At 38.3% G+C, this 20,831-nt stretch overlaps 1 protein-coding gene across 1 annotated transcript; it reads right to left on the reverse strand.

Annotated features, from left to right (window-relative positions):
- Positions 1 to 22: 22 nt before the first annotated feature.
- LOC142349672 (uncharacterized) lies at positions 23 to 15,329 on the reverse strand. Its single transcript, XM_075401396.1, has 4 exons — positions 14,940 to 15,329; positions 10,753 to 11,030; positions 8,763 to 8,927; positions 23 to 1,746 (listed from the first exon to the last, which is right to left on the reverse strand). Exons 1-4 carry the CDS (start codon positions 15,192 to 15,194, stop codon positions 879 to 881), a joined length of 1,566 nt encoding a protein of 521 aa, XP_075257511.1. The 5' UTR covers positions 15,195 to 15,329; the 3' UTR covers positions 23 to 878.
- Positions 15,330 to 20,831: the final 5,502 nt, after the last annotated feature.

Here is a 20,831-nt window from a genome sequence, read left to right on the forward strand (position 1 = left end):
AGAATAACATTGAAAATATACGTACGAATGAACACTTTTGAACTCTTCAGACAAGCTAAATTAAATTTTATCGAGATAGAGATCAAAATTTTAAACACACATATTTACAATATTTTCATATTTACAGAATTAAATCATTCTACATTAAACCTCATAGAGATTTGTTATCATAAACTGACTGACGAACGCACCGGTTAAATTTTACAATAGCCTTTTCAAAAAATGCGCAAATTCGTGTATTTTCTGTATGTAATGCGTACAAGTAGGAACCCGCCCGGTTTTTTGTGTAAAATCCAAATTCTGATGAGAGTTATTACAAATCCTGAATGAAAATTAAATTGATCAGCTTAATTAACTACTGCGATAGGACGTAGGGATGAAAGCCCAGGGGTGCAAGCATTTTAAACATCAACAAACGCCGAGTGAATTGATCTAACGACTGTCGAGAGGTTAGCTTCATCAGCAGCTAGACGGTTTAGGGAGGCTAGCTTTAGCTTAATTGAAAGGTCGAGCGGTGAGCGCGACGGAGAGGAGGCACGGCGGGTGAAGTGGGGTCAAAGTCTAAAAACCGCCGCCCTTCACAACATAAATTTATGTCGTCAAAACAGTTTCGGTGAATCACATACTTAGAGTCTAGTAAGCCGAACGCTTTAAAAGTACTTAAGGCCCTCTGGGCGTTACCTGTTTATCCCGTTTGCAAAATCAGTCAAGCAAAAATTGGCCTAAAAACACCGCATTTTCATTTGAGAGCAATTAAACAAATATGGGTACAGAAAAAATAGATCTTTTATCATAGCACAAATAGAAACAATTGATGATTCTGCGACTTGAATGAGCTGTGGAGCATCTCATATAGCATGATTGAGAACAAAGATAATTCAGCATATGTAGGATTTCTCCAGAAGGTATTCTTTGACTGTTGATGGTTTCCCTCTCCACATAATGGGCACTTTGGCAGCTTTATTCAGAAGAGTATCCGATTCGTTCATAGCTGCAGAGACATTGCTCTGTTTCGAATTAGGTTTCTGATCAAAATAGCTAAGCGGAGGCGGAATTTCCTTCAATATGGACCCCACATCTGAATGATAAGGATTGGCGCTTTTAGAGAACTCCTGTCTAGAATGGCTGAAAGAGCGCTTCTTTTGGTGGTCTAACATAGAAGATCCTTTGAAGAACCGAGTGGCCGGTGGTCTGGACTCTTTCACACTACTCCCAAACAGAACAGATTCAATAAATGACGACCGCAAATCTGGCAATTCAACTTCAACTTTTTGCTGTGGTTTTTCTGTATCTTTTCGATTGAGTTCATCTAGTTGCACAGGCCCAGCGCATACATTACAAATGGAGCCACTATGTTTTGGAGGTGCTGACATAGGAACAGACGGAATTACTTGATGTGATTTCGTTGACTTCCCACCATCCTTGTTCCGATTAGTAGCTCGTCTTCCGAAAACCGTTTCACGTGTGCGCTCAACGTCGCTTTTGGTGACAAGGACATTTTCGGTTTCTGCGATGTCACTGCTCAGCAGCTTTGGTGGTCCTTCTTTGCTATTGTCATCCCCTTGGAATCCTTTCGTTTGGAGCCACTCTTTGAAATTGGCAGTGCGTTCTATATCTGACTCAAACAGCGTAATAATATCCAGTTCTCGTCTCAATTCATCCCTGTATCGTTTCAGGTGCATCAGTTTGGCCACCTCTCCGTGAAAATAGTTGTCACTAGTTCCCCACTCTCCCGCCAAAAGGGCTCTAAAATGAAAACAAACTCTCTGAATTAAGCTCGAGCATTGAATATTGGGCGACAACTCTATTGAATTCAGGAATACCAAAAGTCGGTTCAGACAACGTTTTTGCACTTAAATAGCGTTCTATAAGTACATAGTGTGTCGATCCGCGTCTTTTCAAGATTTCAACAGTCATCTTGACCAAACGTGGTCAAATTACATTGGGATAGAACTGCGCGCGACGTAGTTTACGATAATCGAACTTGTGAACGCCAACAATTGTCGAAGTCGAGTTGCTTGGTTAACAACCAAAAAAAGATAAGGTCTTCTTGTGCTTAGGTCGGACGAATAGCTCTTAGGGGCAGCAACCGAGTACGTTCAATGCGTATTGAACAAACCAAAATGTGGCGTTCAAAAATCTCATCTGTGAGGCCGCGTGTACCGAGGATGGTATAAAGTACTCTTTTAAAAGCTGCAAACCAACCTCTCCCAGATGCCACCTTTCTGTGTTGACCTGGACTGATTGAACCTCCATGTCATGCACATGCAGTTATGCGCAAGTTCCGAGGCAATGTTACTGATATCCTACCTCACAATACTCTCACGGCTCCACAGAAGTTCGTACCGTTAGCTTAAAAAATCAAAGCCGAGGTACTCCGAGGAACTAATCAACACCCAGTACACAGGAACTAGCATGGACGGAACGATTTCAACATGTAAAGTACAATTAGTCTGACAAAATTCAAAAGGAACCAAATAAAATTGACCCGTGAGTTTATGAAGGGGAGAGACATGTACGCGATTCACTCCCTTGATGGAACGTAATGACGAATGAAGATTAAGGATGGCATAACCTTCCCGCACTTTCGACCGTAAGAAAACAGCCCCCTGATTGTGATTTTCCGGTGAATATCTAGCAAAAACAATTTAACAAGGTTGAAAATTGCGTCTACCTCCAAATAGCCGCTTAATCCGGCCACCAGAACCACCTATGAACACCATTTAGAACGGTGAAAACGGAGCAATCCGGGTATTCCACCCGACTAGCTGGTTGTCAAGACCTTTTTCTTGGTATTAAAGGACTTTCGCTGAACAAGATATTATAGATTGCTCTCCGCTTCGCCAAGCGCAACAGGTTCGGTAAGATGAGGAGTTATCATAGAGTTCTTGGAACACAACACAGCTTGATACTATAGACGACAAGTATTAGGAATAGCAGAGAACTGCTTCATTCTGAAGAAGTCAACAACACTTTTGCCCAGCTACTACGATGCGCGTGCTAATATCATCCCGATTATCACAAGAGTCGAAGTGGCTACATTGGTCAACGCTGGTGTATTCTAATATTTAACGGTTTGCAATAAAGACAATGATAGTGTCTGTCGACATGAACATCGTCCACGAACAGAATCACTGCTCAACAATTCCCCTTTTAAAAAAACTTGTATGTAACCTATCAGCCGTTGCATCAGCTGATTAGCCATTTCAATTTTGCCCATTGACACGCCAAACGTCTCTCAAAATGAATAGCATCTACGAAAAACGGTGCGCGAGCTAGTACTAAGCTTGTGATGGTGCAGACAGCACACCGACTCACAACCAGAGTTAAATTGTTGAGATAAAACTTTAGCCCAAGCACGAGATAATTCTCCCGCCGATGAAAAAAAGACCTTTGCTTCAGTGAACTGACGAGACCCATCAATTCCGTCAGATAGAACTGGCAAAATTACAAATTTAGTAAATTTGAGCCTACCAGAATGGAGGCGATGCAACAAGTACTTCGACATATTGAGAAACTTCTCATCTAGGTAATCCTGAAGTCCTCAACGGCTTTTGAGGCATGGATAGTCTTCAGCATCATCAGCACAAGTGTGCGAATCCTTAGCACCTAAGATGTGGTGTGGGTATTCAAGTTTTACACCATTCAACCCACCTCCTCCAAACTTAGGGCGACCTTGAACCGTTACAATGTAACTTTCGTCGAAGTCCTCATTGTTGGTATGTGTATTTTCCACTAAAACTCGTGCATTTTTTGGGCCGTTTTCACATACTTTACTTGTAAAAGTGCGGAAAGTCGGTTTCGACAATTGCGTGTTGTCGAGAGGCCAAAAAATTCCAATTTCATATCTTTTCCAAAATACACTGGTGTTTTTGTGAACGTCGAGAATGCGAGTACCAATTGCGGATCGCAGTTCTACTTGCTTAACTGCGCTGTACCACTCGATGTTGTAACAAAACTGCACTTGATGATACAGTAGAAAAAATTGCTTCATATTTGATTTGAAGACGAGTCTACACCCGGAGATGACGGTAATGGAACACCAAATAACCAACCTATAGCCAGGCGATCAACGAAAATCAATTTACCGTCGAAATCCAAGTACTCTAACAAGCGCACGGCTTGGTATATATTCTGACCAACTTTCACCTTGTTATGCAAATGCAATGTTTGGGGGTCAAATTATCAAGCGAGGGAAATTTTCTTGTTTTGCTTCAATTTCGATTATGTCAGCCCATATTGAAGATATCATTTAAGTAAGGTCCCACTTTAAATACTTTGAGATTGATTTTTGCGTACAATTAGAGCGATTCGACACTCTTGGTGTAGCAAAACCTCGGTATTTATACCCTTAACCGTTTAAAAGTCAAAGCTGTTCAGAAGCTCTAACAAGCAAACTAACTATTTGCAAGACTATTGGACACCTGGAATTACTACTATTTTTTTCGCTCAAAAGCCGTGGTAGTCTTCCTAGAAGAATCCATCAACTCTAAGTCAATTCAGTCACCTGAAGTAGGCATTTCACATTACTGACACTGACATTATCTCGTAGTCTTAGTCGATGATTGCCTACTGTATGGGTTACTTTGACTTGCGCCAGCATTAGAGTTGTTGCCTGCAGAGGATTTTGATGGGTAAGCCTCTCAGCTCCATGGAAGCTGTGGCAACCATCCTTCCTGCATTTACATCGGACTCGGCAATGCCGGAACATTCTTTTCTCTCAAGCACAAGAAGCAAAGTTTAGCGACTGACATTAATTTTCTCAATGTATGGGAGATTACTCGGAGAAGCGGCACTGCAAAAGGCGGTGATTGCCCGTACAGAAGACGCAACGAGTGGAGGACGTTGTTGAGGTTGCAGACGGTTAATGTGCCTTTTTGCCGTGTATTGGCAGAAATTTCTTTCAAACAATTTTGGTCTCGGTTTTATGAAATGGTATCGTCCTCGGTTTTCCCTTTGTTAAATTTGTTTCAAAATTTCGAACGCCCGAGCCTTCTTCTTAAATTATTCATTGGAGTCAAACAGTGTGGGCTTCTCGTAGTGCTTCTTTACGTTATAGAAAATAAGATTCTTTCAATTTCGGTGGCAACGCTTGCGCAGCCCAGCCCTGTTAAAGAGTGCGGCGTCCTCTCGGAGTTCTATGAGGTGCTTAACAGACGCCGACAAGGCTTGGGAAAAATCTAAGTTGTTCACATTTATGCAAACTTAAAGCAAGAAAACTGTTTGTCCAAATCCGCACTGACGGGACGGCGCCTTTGAGCTAACAAAACCTTCACTCAGTCTTATGTGCGTCCTTGTACATCAAGCCTCAGTATGCGAACTGAGCAATTCCAGTCATTACAGTTTTCATGTACGTCTTTGACCTAGTTCGTTCATGACACCGCGTTGCTGATGATATGGGTTCTGCCGTTTGCAGAAAGCCGGAGTTAGGGACTGAAGGAACTACATTGTGGGATGCAAGCGCTGCTGGTAAATTGTTCACATTACATTGTTCTGAATTACATTACTCGCTCTAGGAGTTATTTACAGGAAACGTTAGATGTAATGGAATGTGCAATAACTGCCGGGGCATGGGGTTTCGGACAGGGACAGGAGAGCACGTACATTTGGGGATGCTGGCGATTCAATAAGATAGGCATAATTGGGACATAAGCGAGTTTATTTGGGTGCTGGGACTGAACTGAAAAATTTAAGTATCGAGGCATGCTGGACCCTCGAGAGCGCTGTTGGTTTCCCAATTTCAAGCCAGTGAAGTTCATTTTGGCTGGAGCCTTCGCGAAGTTAAATAACCAAAGCCACATGTGGCCTTGAAGTTCGTACATGGGGAATGGGCTTCAACGGGTTACCATCAACGCCGAAACCACTAGCGTTAGTATCATTAGTTCCACAGCCATTTGGAAAACCTGAATGTTGCAGTTGTGCAGGAAGATAATACGGGAAAATTAGCTTCTTGGTATAGTGATCTTGGTCAGTTTAGGTGACGCGCGAGAATTAGGGCCTCGGTTTTCAACAGTATATCCTCTTGTCAAGACAAAAATACTGAAACTTTTTGGTCAGAAAGGTAGACGAAAAAATTGCCGTAAGTAACCTTGCACAAAACAACTTGATGAGGAATAAAAATTTGCCGACAAATAATGAGACAAATATATTTCGCATTCCAAGTTTGTTATTCTTCGTTTTCTTATCATTCCTGAAAAAATTTGTATAAGATTAAAAAAACATTACGTAGAATTATAACAAAGAAAATTCATTAAAACAACGAACTTCATTATTGAACAAAACAAGAAACAGTGCTTCATTGGTTTTAACTGTCTCATGTTTGTTTTTCAAGCTAACGTAGCAGCTTGGCCGGAACAAGTATTAAAGATAATCACAAATGCATAAAACTAGTCTACAAAAATTTGAATCAAAAATTAAAACGGCAAGTAGCTGCAAAAAATAATTTGTTACAAAAATTAATTTGTAGCAATTTTTATTGCAATGGGTAACTCACGATGGATAAACGTGAAAACAATGTAGACTTTTACTGTTTTGTATGCGGCAAAAGCTACATTATGTTTAGCGAAAAATTGAGATGTCATTGGTAGAAAAGCCATATTTAAAACATAACCGACTAAACGTCGGAAGAATTGCTCTCGAACGACTAGTAGGAGCTCTAACCAACTGCAGCCTGCTTCAGTCGGTGGGGGGAGCATAAACAGGACTAAGAAGTTCAATAGTGGTCTTAAAATAACCACATTTGAGGTTAACATATACCACTATTAAGACTTAAAGTAAAAAAAATGGCACCAGCTTCGGCGCAATTTTCATTTGACTTTTAGCATCAAATTGCAGCCAATTGAGTTCAGCTGCTTGAAATTTTGATTGAGAGAGAATTTTAGATCACGCGAAACGCATAAAGTCAAGGGCGTAAAAGTCACTCGAAAAGTCACAATTGTCCAGCGAAAATTTTGCATAAAAAAGACACACGTTTACAATAATTGTTATGAACTTCATTCAAGAGCAATTAATTAACAACCTATAACGCTAATTTATGCAAACTTTGAAAATGTTAAAGTTTGGGGCACTTTTTTTACTTTGGAATTTTCAGCAGAATCCTTTCTTTAAATAAAAAATTATTGGGGCCGAGCTAGCAACAAAAGAAAGTCTTTTTTGCCTAATAATGTGTTTTCAAATGTATAATCCCGTTGTGTAAAAACTGCTCCATTTGTCTTTGAAATTTAAATGGCAGATGAAATGAAAAACGATTTAAAAGCGATTTGGCAAAAATGCTGCATATTAAGATTTTCAAAAAACGACGTTCTGTTTATATTTCTACAAATTATGAGCTACAAAGAAGGTGGCCTTTTCAACTTCAGAAATAAGACCAGACGGAAAATAGTTGATTACTAGAAGCACGATCAAGAATTTTCATTGTTTGGTTCACTAACATTGGGTTTCTGCAAAAACAGCAAGTTTTGTCATCAAATTTTGGGAAACTAAAAATCGATACACAGCCGGCGAATTGCAGAAAAAGAGTGGTCGTTGACGCACAAAAGAAGAGATAGATATTGAGAAATTTCTCAAGTGTTCTAATTTGGGGTTCAAATTCGGTTAGCTTCTAAAATCACAATTAATTCAGCTTTTAAACTGAAGGCTTTAAAGCTTAATACTAATGTTAGCTAGCAACTTCTTTAATGAACTCTTAGAACCTAATTCACTGACTTAATGACCGGCCAATATCGGTTTATGCCGTTTCTTTTGATTTTGCTCTTTTGATATTGACCGTATTCACTATTACGTAATTCAATGTGTGAAAGTATTTAAAATCCCTTCAGGTGAAAGAGTGAGTGGGGTATTTCAGGCGTCAAACGTGAAAATGTTGACTTATACAAAACAAATACGTGATCATTAAGATCAAATTTTAAAAACAGCAGGACAATCCCTGACGAACAATTGACCAAAGAATTGTCATCCACTCAACAAAAAAATTAGACCTAGAATGAACTATTAATGGGTTGCAAAAACTGGAAAATCCGATCAAACAAAACGAAACAGTAAATATCAAACTAAAATTGAAGCATCTGAAAAAACCAATTGCTTTTTTCCTGCACCTCATATTCCAGCGTGACCAAAATGACTTGAATTTGACTTCAAATATTATGAAAATGTGTGAATAGATCTTGCAAACCAAACACAGAATTCCGGCAACCACATGAAAAAAAACACAACCCATTTTAAAAGCCATTACCTATCTAATCTACACATGAGAATCAAAAATATTTGAATTAAAATCATGATAAAAAGGATGTTAAAAAAAACCAAGAAAAAAGTAACTATTTTTTATATTAAAAGTGCACATAACGCCAGAAAAAACAAATCACTAAACCAAACAAGAGTATTAAAATGCTCGGAAAACAATAGGGAACATAATAGGCTACTACAAGTGTCTAAGACTATAGAAAACACGAAAAACCGCAAAGAAATAGAAAACCTTGAAAAATTTCTTTTTTTTCCTCTATCAAAAACTCCGTAAGTATTAGGCGTCTATTGAATCCTCTTCAAGTCGTAAAAAAGACACCTCACCCATACAATTCAAATTCTTTGAATTGTAAAAAGGAGAGCGCTTAAATAACAACCTTTGAAAGACTGACGGCGACTAAAAATGAAATTTGGCGGTAAAATTACTATCGCGAGGCCCATAAGCGTTCCTTAAAAGACGCCAGTAAAACAATCTAAACAGTGAAACAATGCAAAATAACATGGTCAACTGTTCACAATACCTAGCACATTCTTTGTGGGACTTTTCCCTAGCAATGTCGATTGGCTTCTTGCCATTGTTGTCAAGGGAGGCAACATCTGCTTGGTGTTTCATTAAGAGTCGCAACACTTCGGGCACATTCTCTATCGTTGCAATATGACATGCAGAGGATCCATCATCGTTAGCTCTAGAGAGAAAACAAACAATGTCTCATTCAGATCAATTCTTGCTCATTGTGTCAAAATTGATTTTACATGCGCGAAAATGAAAACATTCGTCTCGACTAACGACAGGCGAACCGCCCTCAAACGACTAAGGGGCAGTCGGCTTCGTCAGCTAGCTACGGCTAAATCGAGGTGGGTGAATCAAGCTTTGTAAACGGCCCGTAACCGTTTCACCCCCTTTCCTTTTTATTTAATTCAAACTAGCAGGTTCGAAAAAGCAATCTACGATGTGTACACAAAGTGAAAAACCGACAGAGAAGTCGGCCACGCATATGTAATCCCCCTTTTGAAAAAATGTTGGAACAAAAACTTTTTAAAAAACTTGGTGCAACTTTTACCTCATTTTCAGAAGTAAAAAGCTGTTTGTGCTTAAATATCTGCAGGAGAGCACAATTTACATCTCACAGAAATCGAGAAAGACATATAAGTACAACGAAAAGCCAGATCTCGCAGGCAAAAACTGCATGAAAAAAAAGGAATTGGAAAGCAATTAAGCGCTAAATGATTCGACCGTGAGCGAAAATTGTAAAACTCCTACGCCAAAAAAACTATTTCGCGAAAGCCGGAAAAGTGGATTGTAACCTCATTTTCCATCAGCTTTATTTGGACAGTACATTCTTTTTGCATCTATTCCTAATTTTGACTTATTTCTTGGCCACTGACTTTTTCTTGGATCCCGATTTTTTCTTGGCGTAAGAACCGTCTGGTATCTGCATTTTCGATCATGCACTCCTTTTGCACTTCGGTCAATGACTATTTCAACCCCCGTTTTTTCGGACATTGACCTTTTGAGAGAACAATATTTTCGGTCATTGACCTCCCGCGATCTATCCTCTTAACGAAGCTGCTGGAGAGCTCTTAAACATGCTCTCCGGGAGCTCCTAAACATACTCAGAGACGTCTTAAACATGCATTTTCACCTATTGTTAAGCATGGTGCCTTATAAACTGTCATGCATTTAATATATAGGAGCGATAGGATTTATTCAGTACACATTCAACATCACTGTAAAATCATAGACTATAATTTCTATTTTTCATGACTTTCGAAGTCGAACTTTTTGCATCATATATGAGTTTATGGCACCACACTTAACTTTGATGATAAATGCGGTTATAAACCACACCTTTGAGCTATTATTTAATAAACGTACAAGCTTATACCGAAACACAAAATAACTTCATGAAAATCAGTCGTCTTTCAAAGCAGATCAGATTTAAGAAAAGATATCCTGCGAATGGTCGGTAGTTCGAAAAATTGCATAATACCATCAGGACTAATATAATTGCTACAAAATCCTTTAGAAAAGTATTAAAGCCCAATTTTGAAGTTAACGTCTTTGATGTTTGTAACTGGAGAAATTTGAACTGACAAACTTTCAATATAAATTGACCAAGATAATTTGTAAAAGATACGAATGACATTGAATAAACTCGATTGGGAGCAAATTATGCACTCAAGAACACAGTTGCAAGAAATTTTAAAGACTTTTGCTCATATGTAAAAAGCTACAATATCTTGATGCACAACTTTTTCATTAAAGACAAAAATTTAATGTAAAAAAAACATCAAATACACTCTGCCCCTTTCCAGTGATCAAAATTGAAAACGAAACTTGTATAACACTATGTGTGACACTTAACAAGCTTACAGAAACCCCGCTTGAAACTCGCTGCTATTGTCATAGTATTGGTCAATTTTTTGAACGTATTTATTAGTCGAAAACATAATTCATACTTTTCACTGGAGCTGTGACAATATAATTCGTTATAAGAGTTTTAAACTAACTCATTGGGATCAGCTCCTTTCTCCAGCAAGAACTCGATACATTTCATGGAATTTAGTGCTTCTGTCCTCACTGACTTTGGAGCACTGATTGCCAACAGGAGAGGGGTCCAGCCATGTTGACTTCTCACAGATATCAAGGCAGGTTTGGGATTTAAAGCAGGTGCTTGTTCGCTTTTTGTTTTCGCGTTCTTGGCAGTGGTCTCAGCCTCCTTCTCAATGAAGAACTTGATTACGTCTAGCTTAGAGTGCAGAGCAGCAATGTGAAGAGGAACAAATCCCTAATCAAAAGCAAACTTACTTCACCGTATCTGGAATATTGCCAGAAAATAGCTGCAATGTTGTTGCTGTTTTAGCTGTCGCACAGAGCTGCAATTCGCAGGTAACTTTGGCGGGATACAGGCGCTTATTGATGTTTTTAACTGGTACCCTAGTTGCATTTGTATTATAATAATAATAATAGATATATTAGTAGTGTGTAACACAAACACAGATTTCGAGATATAGCTGCAATCACTTGTAGTCTCAAAAAACCAATAACGAAATAAGACCAAGAAACTAGGAAAGAAAGATTTCAACCCTGCTGCTGTTGCCAATGTTATTGCAACCTTCAAGAATATTATGACGATTAAAAAAAAACGCTAAAATTGCAACGTGAAAATTGACTTTTTTGTCCAGTAACATGAAACCTAGACGTTCTCTTGCAAAAGAAGAGAGCTTGATTTTGACTTGATAAATATTTCACAACAAGCTTTTTTAAAACTAAGAGGGTGCCAGCACCCCAGAGACAAAAGAAATCAGTACGAAGTTAACCCCAAGGAGGGAAATCAGTACGAAGTTGCCCCCAGCATCAAGACAAGCCCTTCAAGACAATTTTAAGTTGCATAAGTAACCAAAGACGAAGAAACTTTATTTCAAGGGTTTCAGATGTCACCCGAGCAAGAACGCCTGATTTTTTTTAGTTCCAGACGTCACCTCGGTAGTCAATTTCCCAGTTAGATGTGTCCAAAAACGCAGATTTTTCTCGACTAAAAATCTCAAAAACGGAAATTTCTCTCCAGAAAAATTTCGCTATATTTATGATACGAATTTGCTATGACAGACAGAGTTTAGTTACAAAAAGGCATTAAGAAGCGCAAAAGAACAGAAAAACGCAAAAAAAAAAACTTTTTTAAATAAACAAATTCAAAACGCAATTTCTGATTTTCGGCACAAAAATTTCAGGCACTCACAAATCTAACAGTTGAATTGACCGTGTGTAGTAGAAAAAAAGTGCTTTAAATTACTTCCATATCACAGTCACAACTCGAAAAGCGAGAAACCGCAAAAAAACTTTTTTAAATTAATTCAAAAAAAAACTTTTTCTGATTTTCGACGAAATTAATTCAAGCGCTTACAAATCTTACTGCTGAAATGAGCTTTTGCAATAAACAAAAAGAAAAGAGCTTTAAATTATTTCTACCTCATAGTTAAAATTACTTTCCGAAAAACAGAACGCAAAATATATTTTTTAGATCATTAAATTCAAAAACAATTTCTGATTTTTCTGTTGTAATCCTTTTTTTTAATCAAATCATTCATTCAGTTCCCTTGCTATGCTCACCAGAAAATAGGAAAACAGTCTCTCAAAAACCAAAAAGATTAAAAAGTACAAACTTTTTTCCAATAGCACAAAAATCAGAAGTTTTGTAAGTTTTATCATTGAAAATTTCACCCAGATACAAAAAATCTCAAACTGCATCTCACTAATAGGCTTGCAAAAACAGAATGAAGCATTGGTTTTTGTAAAAATTCTGCAATAGTTTTGCTAAAAAAATTGCATGAACAAAGTTTTGACAATAAGAATCAGAACCAATTTTCTGTTTTATTTATTCAAAAACAGACAGCATCACAACTGCGCCAACTACCCTCATATCTTGTGCTCAGAGTGGTTCCTAAGAAACAAATCCTACCAAACGTATGAAATCAATCCAAAGATTCTCTCAACGAGACCATCCAAAACACACCACAAATTCCTATTGGGAAGGACATAATTCTTCAGGTTGGATGCAAATAATCTGAAGCAGATAGTAAGATAGAAACCATAGAAAAAAGAAAACAAAGAAAAATCGTTCCAAAATCTCAATTTAATAAAAAAACTTTACCAGCAGCAATCAGAATTACAGCAATCGAAAGGAAACTGAGTCAAAGCTAGGAAAAAATGGGAAGCAAATCCAGACATCAGTAAGTTAGCACAGAAAAACATAAGAATTGGATCAATTGGTCTAGAATGAACAGAAAGAGAAAAAGTAGCATCTAAATTTTGAGGTAAACTCAAAAGTGGTAATTTAAGAAGATTGGAAAAAAACAAATTTATAAAATAAGTCGATTTTTCTCAAATTTTTAATTAGTTAATTTTGCTCACAGCAAACAAAAATGGAATTAATACCTGCAAGAGACCATCAAAAAGAACATTTCTTGACATTCAGCCTAAACAGGGATTTGGAAAAACTTCACTGCATTGAATTGACTAGACGAAAAGAGGTGCAATCAATTAATTTGATCGGCAAAAAATAAAAATCAATTATTGCAACAATAGCAACTATTGATCAATTAAACTTGAAGTTCTATCAATAATTTTTTCATAGATCTTACAACAATTTTGCCTTGATTTGCCAAAAATGTACGCAAATGGTTGCATTATCTGAAGTATCCAATTTCTAATCAATGACGAAACTTCAACATCCAAATCTGTCAAATTACACACAATTTGTGGTCTAAGAATATTTTCTCAAGTTGAAGTTTCAATTTTCTCCAATCATTTGATTGGTTCGTTCTAATCAATTATTGCAATTAGAATAGAGTCACCACTCAATTATTGCAATGAACTAATTGCTAATTATTATTATTAGCAGTAGTAGTAGATAAGAAAGGGTTCTTTAGGGTTCTTTTGTACCCACTTTTCGTCCATTGAAAGTTTAGAAAAAGTTTTAGTCAATTTTGATAATTAAGTTGCAGCAATTTCCACCTCTGCATAGTAATCTCCATTTGCTTATTCTGAGTACTTGCTCGTGAAAAATTTTCAGTATATTTTTCCTATTGTTCGTTTGTTCATATCAGGGCCATATCTTGAAAAGACCTTTGTGAAAAAATTGAATAATTGTTGAGTTCTATGGAATAAATTATCACCTGCAAAGTTCGCCTTTACCGCCTTGTCTTGTCAGAATTTGTTGTGTATTTTCATGATGTTTGAACTGTATGTCATATTGACCACTAGTTCTAGCAAGGAACAGCATGAGATCACGCATTTCAATATAAAACCTCAGCGGCTGAATCTGGAGTTGGTCTAGTCGCTCTTTGTAGCTTTTTGAACCCCCTATAATCCGTTTTGTTGCTGTGTGCTGCAATTTCTCTGGGTCTTGCATTTTTGTTCAGCTTGGCATCTAAGCTTGGGAGCGAAAGCTTGCTATTGGTACAACGTAGCCTTTATACGCATTTAGTTTGGTTTTCCAATGACATTTAATCCACCTAGCGCTTTTCGTTTACGAAGATGACCAATTTCGTTCATTTAAGCTTTTTGTTAACAAGAAGTCCTAAGTCACGCTGCACATCAGTTTCAGTTAGAGCTACATTATTTACACTGGTCGACATCGAGCCTTTGAAATTTAAGAGCTGTGTCTTTTTCACATTTAGGTTCATTTTGTTTTGCGGCACAATGCTGATATTTTTGCGCTTGATTGATCAAGTATGCTTTTACTGAGGGTAATCAATTTCTTGTCGTCAGCAAAATCAAAATACTCAACATTGTTTAGGGTTTCAGGCAGATCATCAATAAAAACTAAGAACATCAGCGGCCCCAGTATAGACCCTTGGGGGACACCACTAGTGATTTCCCTTTGCAATTACAATTATTTTTCCAAATGCCTGAGCCTAAATGAGACACAGAAAACTGTAAAGATTGTGTGAAAAAAATGTGTCAAAATACCAATTGTAGTTAAAAACGTTTAAATCTCTTTGAATTGCAAATATACGATGAGATCAAAAATAACCCCGCTATCGCTTAACAGCTATTAACGAGACAAAATCAGAATGAGTTCGAAGTTTGATCAACAAGTAGCAGCCCAATCGGCAGTGAATTTTACCAATTGTTGGGTGAGGTGTTTGGAATTTACGTTTTTTTCATTACTGTAGAGACACAAATGATTACGTACATTTTCATCCCTGTGGTATATAATTGTCGGGTCCTGTTTGTAGATGGATTTTAGTTTCTTTAGATGACCTTTAGCAGCGGACATGAAGATGTCAGTTGAAGTGAATCCCATAGCCCCAGCAATCCCTGTTGCATCCAGCTTATCTTCTTCCACATCCGGACTTTTAGCAGACTCCGAATCACGATTGTTTACATTTGAGGTCTTCTCCACTTCGTTCTCTTCTGCTATGTCACCAAACTTGGAACTCCTTCTCATTTTGGAAAATTTGTTAACGACCCTTTGATAAATTTGGATCAATTAAGTATAACAGATTACTCTGTCGGTTGACAATATGCGTTCACCACCAGCCATTCATTAGCATCCTTTAAATTTAAACGTGAAAAGGCAATTAGAAGAAAGCCCCTCCCTCCAATGCAACAACCCATATGATTAAAAAATTGGACACTAAAAAGAGATTAGAGAAATCTGATCTCAGTTCCATACCGAAGCTCCAAATATTAGAGGTTGAGGTTCAAAACTTTAATGATACTGATCTCTCAAATTAGGAAGCTCAAATTTTTGAAAACCGCAAATTTAGCAAAATACAAAAACATTTTTATCTATCCGTAAAAATTCAACGTACCATCTGTAATGTTTTGGAAGCATCTGAAACTAACGACCGATAACCGAAAAGCCGAGACCTTTATGTTTCTTTAGATAGCTTCAATGTTTCTTTGCAAGTATCTTTAATCTTAAAACAAAAATTGGAAAAACTTGGGCAAAACAGTTCTGAATATTATAAAAGTTGACTCCACTAAAGTCCACAAAAAAACATCAGCTATCTCAATATTCACAAGTCTACTGGACCAGACTCATTTGGCAAATTAACGTTACAAAATTTTAGATCTCTCACGAAGCCAGCCACAATACAATATTCAGAATTCCGTATCTTAAAACATGGTCAGATAGTTAAACATTACAAAACTTGAATATTTCAAAACAAAATCCCCAATTAATATTTTCGGATCTTTTCCGTTTGTGCCCCCCCCCCCAGTACGCTATGCTCCCCCCAGTGACAGAGCACGTGTCATTACATAGTAAATCATTATGTAAAAATATTGCATGTGCGTCTGGGGGTTGCAAATAATATGCACCCACTAAGCTGGGGGGGCACAAACGGAAAAAATCCATATTTTCTGAAGCAAGTCGGCACAACTCGACAGCTGGCTCACGCGGCGGGAATTACTATCCTACGGTTGACGAACTCCAGGCAAACAGCGACGAATTCATGGTATTCACGGAAAAGATGATGAAGGACTGGCTGATGTGTCTTCTGCGAGAAACGGTCGCCCAATTGCGCGAGACTAAGTCTATACAACCTAAGCTTTCATGTACCAAAGATATACTTAAATCAATTGCCGCATCCAATGTGTCTCAATGTGTTGTTCCAAGCTATTTAGGCGTCACTCAAAAGGTTGATAGTTGTTATTCCTTGTAAAACTAAAATCAAGGTTATGAATGGAGCTCCTCCTGTTAGCCTAATTGTTGCGATAAATTCATTAAATAGATTAAAGTTGCTATACCGGGGCAGCAGTTGTGGCCCCCTGGTTATGAAACTTATTGCTTCAAGGTCTTTGAATCGAGCCATTCAGTCGCTACCCTACTCAACTAGACAAAGGTATCCTATCCCCGAAACATTCTTGCAATTCCTCGACTGAGTGTGAACCCCCGAGCAGTCGACGAGGCGAAGACAGTCCAGTACCATCTGAAGCGAAGTCTTCGAGACGAACGCGAGGTTTTGTTCTGCCACGACGCGAAGTCTTCGAGAAGAATGCGAGGTTTTGTTGTGGCACGACGTTGTGAACAATTCTATCACCCCTCATCGAAGCAATATGTTCAAGCCGTTGTCATCTTGATTGGAATCCTCTAAGGTTTGAATTGTAGTGAACATTTTATACTGCCACCGGGAGAGAGCTGAGGACATATTTGAACTGTTGAAGAAATCACGCGTTTCAACTATCCACGTCGTCAACGACTGCTATCCAACAGGAAGATCACGGACGTTGAGCTGGTTCAGCGTTTTCGTGCGGTCCATCAAAAAGCTTCTTTGGAACTCAAAACTTTAGCAATTTTCAACAAGAATTCAATTTTTCTGCTTTCTTTGATGGAACAGAAGAACCGACTTTCTAGAAGAAGGCGAAACGCATTGAAAAACCAAGCAGAGACTTCTACAGCTGCTGAGTAGGGTCTTGACCACTGATTAATTTTTCTCAATTTATGATCGTGCTCTGTGGACCTTTTAAATAGTGTTTATAGCTGCACCCACTTACTGAGAAAATGTCACCCTCTTGTCGTACGTGTACGAAGAAAATCACCGACAATGAACCAACTTATCACTGTGTGAGTTGCCATTGCGATTTGCATTTGGAACCAATCTGTACTGGTTTGTCAAGTCTAGCAATAATTAGCATAAAAGAGCTGGGGGAAACGTGTTAATCCTGTGCAATAAATGTGTAGAGACCGGCAAACGGGGTGGTTACTAGAGTCTGTAATTGCAAAGAAAATTAAAGAATCAGTAAAAAGCTTCGACCTCGACAAGAAAATGGAGATTGAGCAAAAAATGACTCACGTATTTGAAGACCGAAATCAGGTCTCTGTAAATGAAGCATTGCAAAAATGGAACGAAACTATGCAGATGTTGATTTGAAACCTGCCACGGCTTCATCAAATGAGATGTCAGGTAGAGGCAAGCGAAAGTCAACCAAGACCGTCCAATCAAGCTTTAGAAAACAAAGGATTTCTGAGAATCAACGCAAGTCACGGAATGAGAATTTTGTGCCGAGGAACGAGAAGTTGATAGAACTCGTGAACTTTCCTGGAGTAGGCTTGAAAAATGAGCAATGGCGACGTCTCAGAAGTTTTGATAAAGATCGTTGTAGACCAAGAACGTTGTTGGTGATAATGACTAATGAATATGACGTTCGCCTCAAGCAAGCCAGAAGCGCGGAAAAACGAGATCTGTTGATACAACAGAATGTCTTATTCTAGCCCGCTCTGTCAAAAGACTACTCATATGAAAACAACATGTGTCTGAAGAAACGCTGCGAACTTCTGCACGAGGGAGTACCAAAACCTGCTGAAAAATCTGAAATTTCGAAGTTTTCAACGACGGTGTGGAAGTTGAGTCACCACGCAAAAATGCTAAACGCAATAAGCATTCAGTATGAATGGTATCCCTAAACGTTTTGCAAATAAATGCCAGAAGCCTTAGAAATTATGAAAGAAGGTTCAAACTTGTCAGTGCAATAACAGGTGGTGAATGTGCCTGTGCATGAGTTTGTGAAACGTGACTAAGCGACAACATCGCAGACTCAGTACTTCTACTGGCAGAATATGACATCTGACCGGCCAAGTAGCGACGGTTTGGCTCACGGTAGCTTTTTTTAGCCCAGAAAAAGTCAATTTCGTTAACCCGAATAAACGCTGATCATCCAGAAAGCAGTGATCTCTGAAAAATCAAGACGAACAAAAAATTCATCTTTGTTTGTGGTTTCTGTGATCTACCCAAGGGCAGTCAGTATTGGTAGGCCTTCAATGACTTTGAAAAGATATTGAAAGCTATACCCAATAAAAAGAACACTTGTATCTGGCGCGGAGACCTCATTTTGACGTTTAGAAACTGGCATTCTATGATGAGCAACAGTGAGGAAGAAAGCCGAGTCGTTGATCTAATGGATACCTATATCTTTCAGCAAGAAATAAAGGTCCTGAGCTGCTCCTTGGTTATCACTTTTTGCCAAAAAAATGCCCTCTCTGCTGAAGTGGATTAAAATTTCAACGAAGACTTTTGCTGTTCTGCTCATGTAGCAATCAAGTTGTTAGTCGATTGTTTTTATTGAGGTATCCGGATTAAAATATCAGGAGTTTCGGATCTGTGGACTACGCAGGAGTGCGAAACAATATGAGTCAAAAAGAACTTTAGGCCCGTCAAAGGAACTTTAGCCCCGTCAAAGGAACTTTAGCCCCTTCTGTGTCACAAACTTAAACAAAATGTGCCATGAGTTCTACGACTACGTGGATCAATTAACTGTTGAGCATGTCCCGCTCAGATCCAGAAATCGGAAATTGTTGTGTCCCTGGATAACTTCGTCGAATTCAAACTTTTCGAAACAGTTGTAGACCCAAAAAGATATCCTGGCACAGAAACCGACCAGTTATTTGAAGCTGAAGGTGACGCAGTTAGAAATTAGTGTCAAAGAATGATGTGAAAAGGATTGAAAGGCGTATCAAGAAGCGCTGATGAGCACCACAAACACCGATGCTGCCTTCAAACACTTGAAATGTTTGAACAAATCTTCAACTTTACCTGAAGTAACCACTTGGGGTGAAAGAATATGCAATGATAACAAACATAAAGCCAATCTTTCAAATGAATTTTTGCATTTGGTCTTTTCTCCGAAAAGAGAGAGCAAATTTAAGGGAAAAAAATGAGCGAGAGCCCTGTTTTGCTGAACCTCTACGTTTCACGCAGTAAAATGAGAGATCTTTCTCTCACTTGACATTACAAGGCTCGTGGGTGGAAGGGTTATCTTGTAAAAATGTTTTGCAAAAGAGAGATCTGTCTCAATTAACATGGTTGGTTTTCTACAGAAAATCTATCAATCATTAGACGATAACTCAAATGAGAAAAATGTGGCCTTCTTAATTGATTTCTCAAAAGTCTTATCTAAGGTTCGTCATTTTGAGCTGATCAAGAAGATAGCTGATATTAGAGTTGGAGGTTGTCTACCCCAAGACGTTGAACGTAACCAGTGGTAACCAAGGTTCTGCATTTTTATGAATTATCTTTTAGTTGTCGTCAAATTCTGCAATCCTATTCTATTTGCGAATGATTTCAAAATCTTGGCACACAGAAATCTTGAGTCAGAGATTCAATCTGTCCTCGAACTAATTGCACAATGGGTGAAAGAAAACAAGACGGAGCTGGCCCCAGATAAATGTTCTCAATTAGTCATTAGGGAACTAAATCCATTCTTCGATTTTCCGGAGGCCCTCTAGAGTAATCGAATCCAATAACATACTTTGATGTAGTCGTCAATACTTTGCTTATAAGGTCGGAGCATTTGGAAATACGATTAATAAAGACCAACAAGGCTACATTTTGAGAAAAAATCTGTCGAACAAATTAAACGTGAAAGTCAAGATGTGTCTGTACAAATCGTTGCTAAAGTCAATTTTGACGTATGGAATCCAGTCCCTTCAAATCTCTTGATGATTTGACTTGTAGAAGCTAAAGGAGTTTCAAAATAAAGTATTGAAGTGGATAACGAAGAACTACAAACATAACAACAAAGAGCTTCTGTTACGAGCGGGTTTACTGCCTCTCTCTATGTATCTGCAATTGAACAGCCTATTTTTCTTCCCGAGTTCACTGGAGCAGAAATTCTACTTGTGCCCCACTCCAAATTCTCGTGACGCAGAGAAGAGAAAAAACTTATTCTCTAACCTCAAAATGTGTGTGACGCAGAAATGAGCAAATAATCTTTCTTTATGCGCTAAGAATTGGAAGAGGTCGCAAGATTTCTGTTACCAAATGAGTCGGAATGAAGTGCATTTCTTGAATCCGATTGGTCTAAAAACCCGAAATATAAAAATTATAAAAAATCGTCAAAACATCTCAGTGCGAAACTTGTGTTTTTGGCAGCTGGCATGTGATTGCCATCTGTACCGATATCGGTGGTCAAGAGTCTAATCCAACAAAAGGGAGAGAAATCTCCTCAGGACAACCTGAAAATCTACAGCAGCAGCACCAACAACAACAATAACAACAACAAAAACAATAACAACATTCAAAGCAAACCAAAGCGTGCTGCGTGGTCAAACGCATTATGAATTAGAGGTTTACCAGAGTTG

Source organism: Convolutriloba macropyga, chromosome 11 (genome assembly GCF_964194025.1).
Source record: "Convolutriloba macropyga chromosome 11, txConMacr16.3, whole genome shotgun sequence".
NCBI classification, from domain to species: domain Eukaryota; kingdom Metazoa; phylum Xenacoelomorpha; order Acoela; family Convolutidae; genus Convolutriloba; species Convolutriloba macropyga.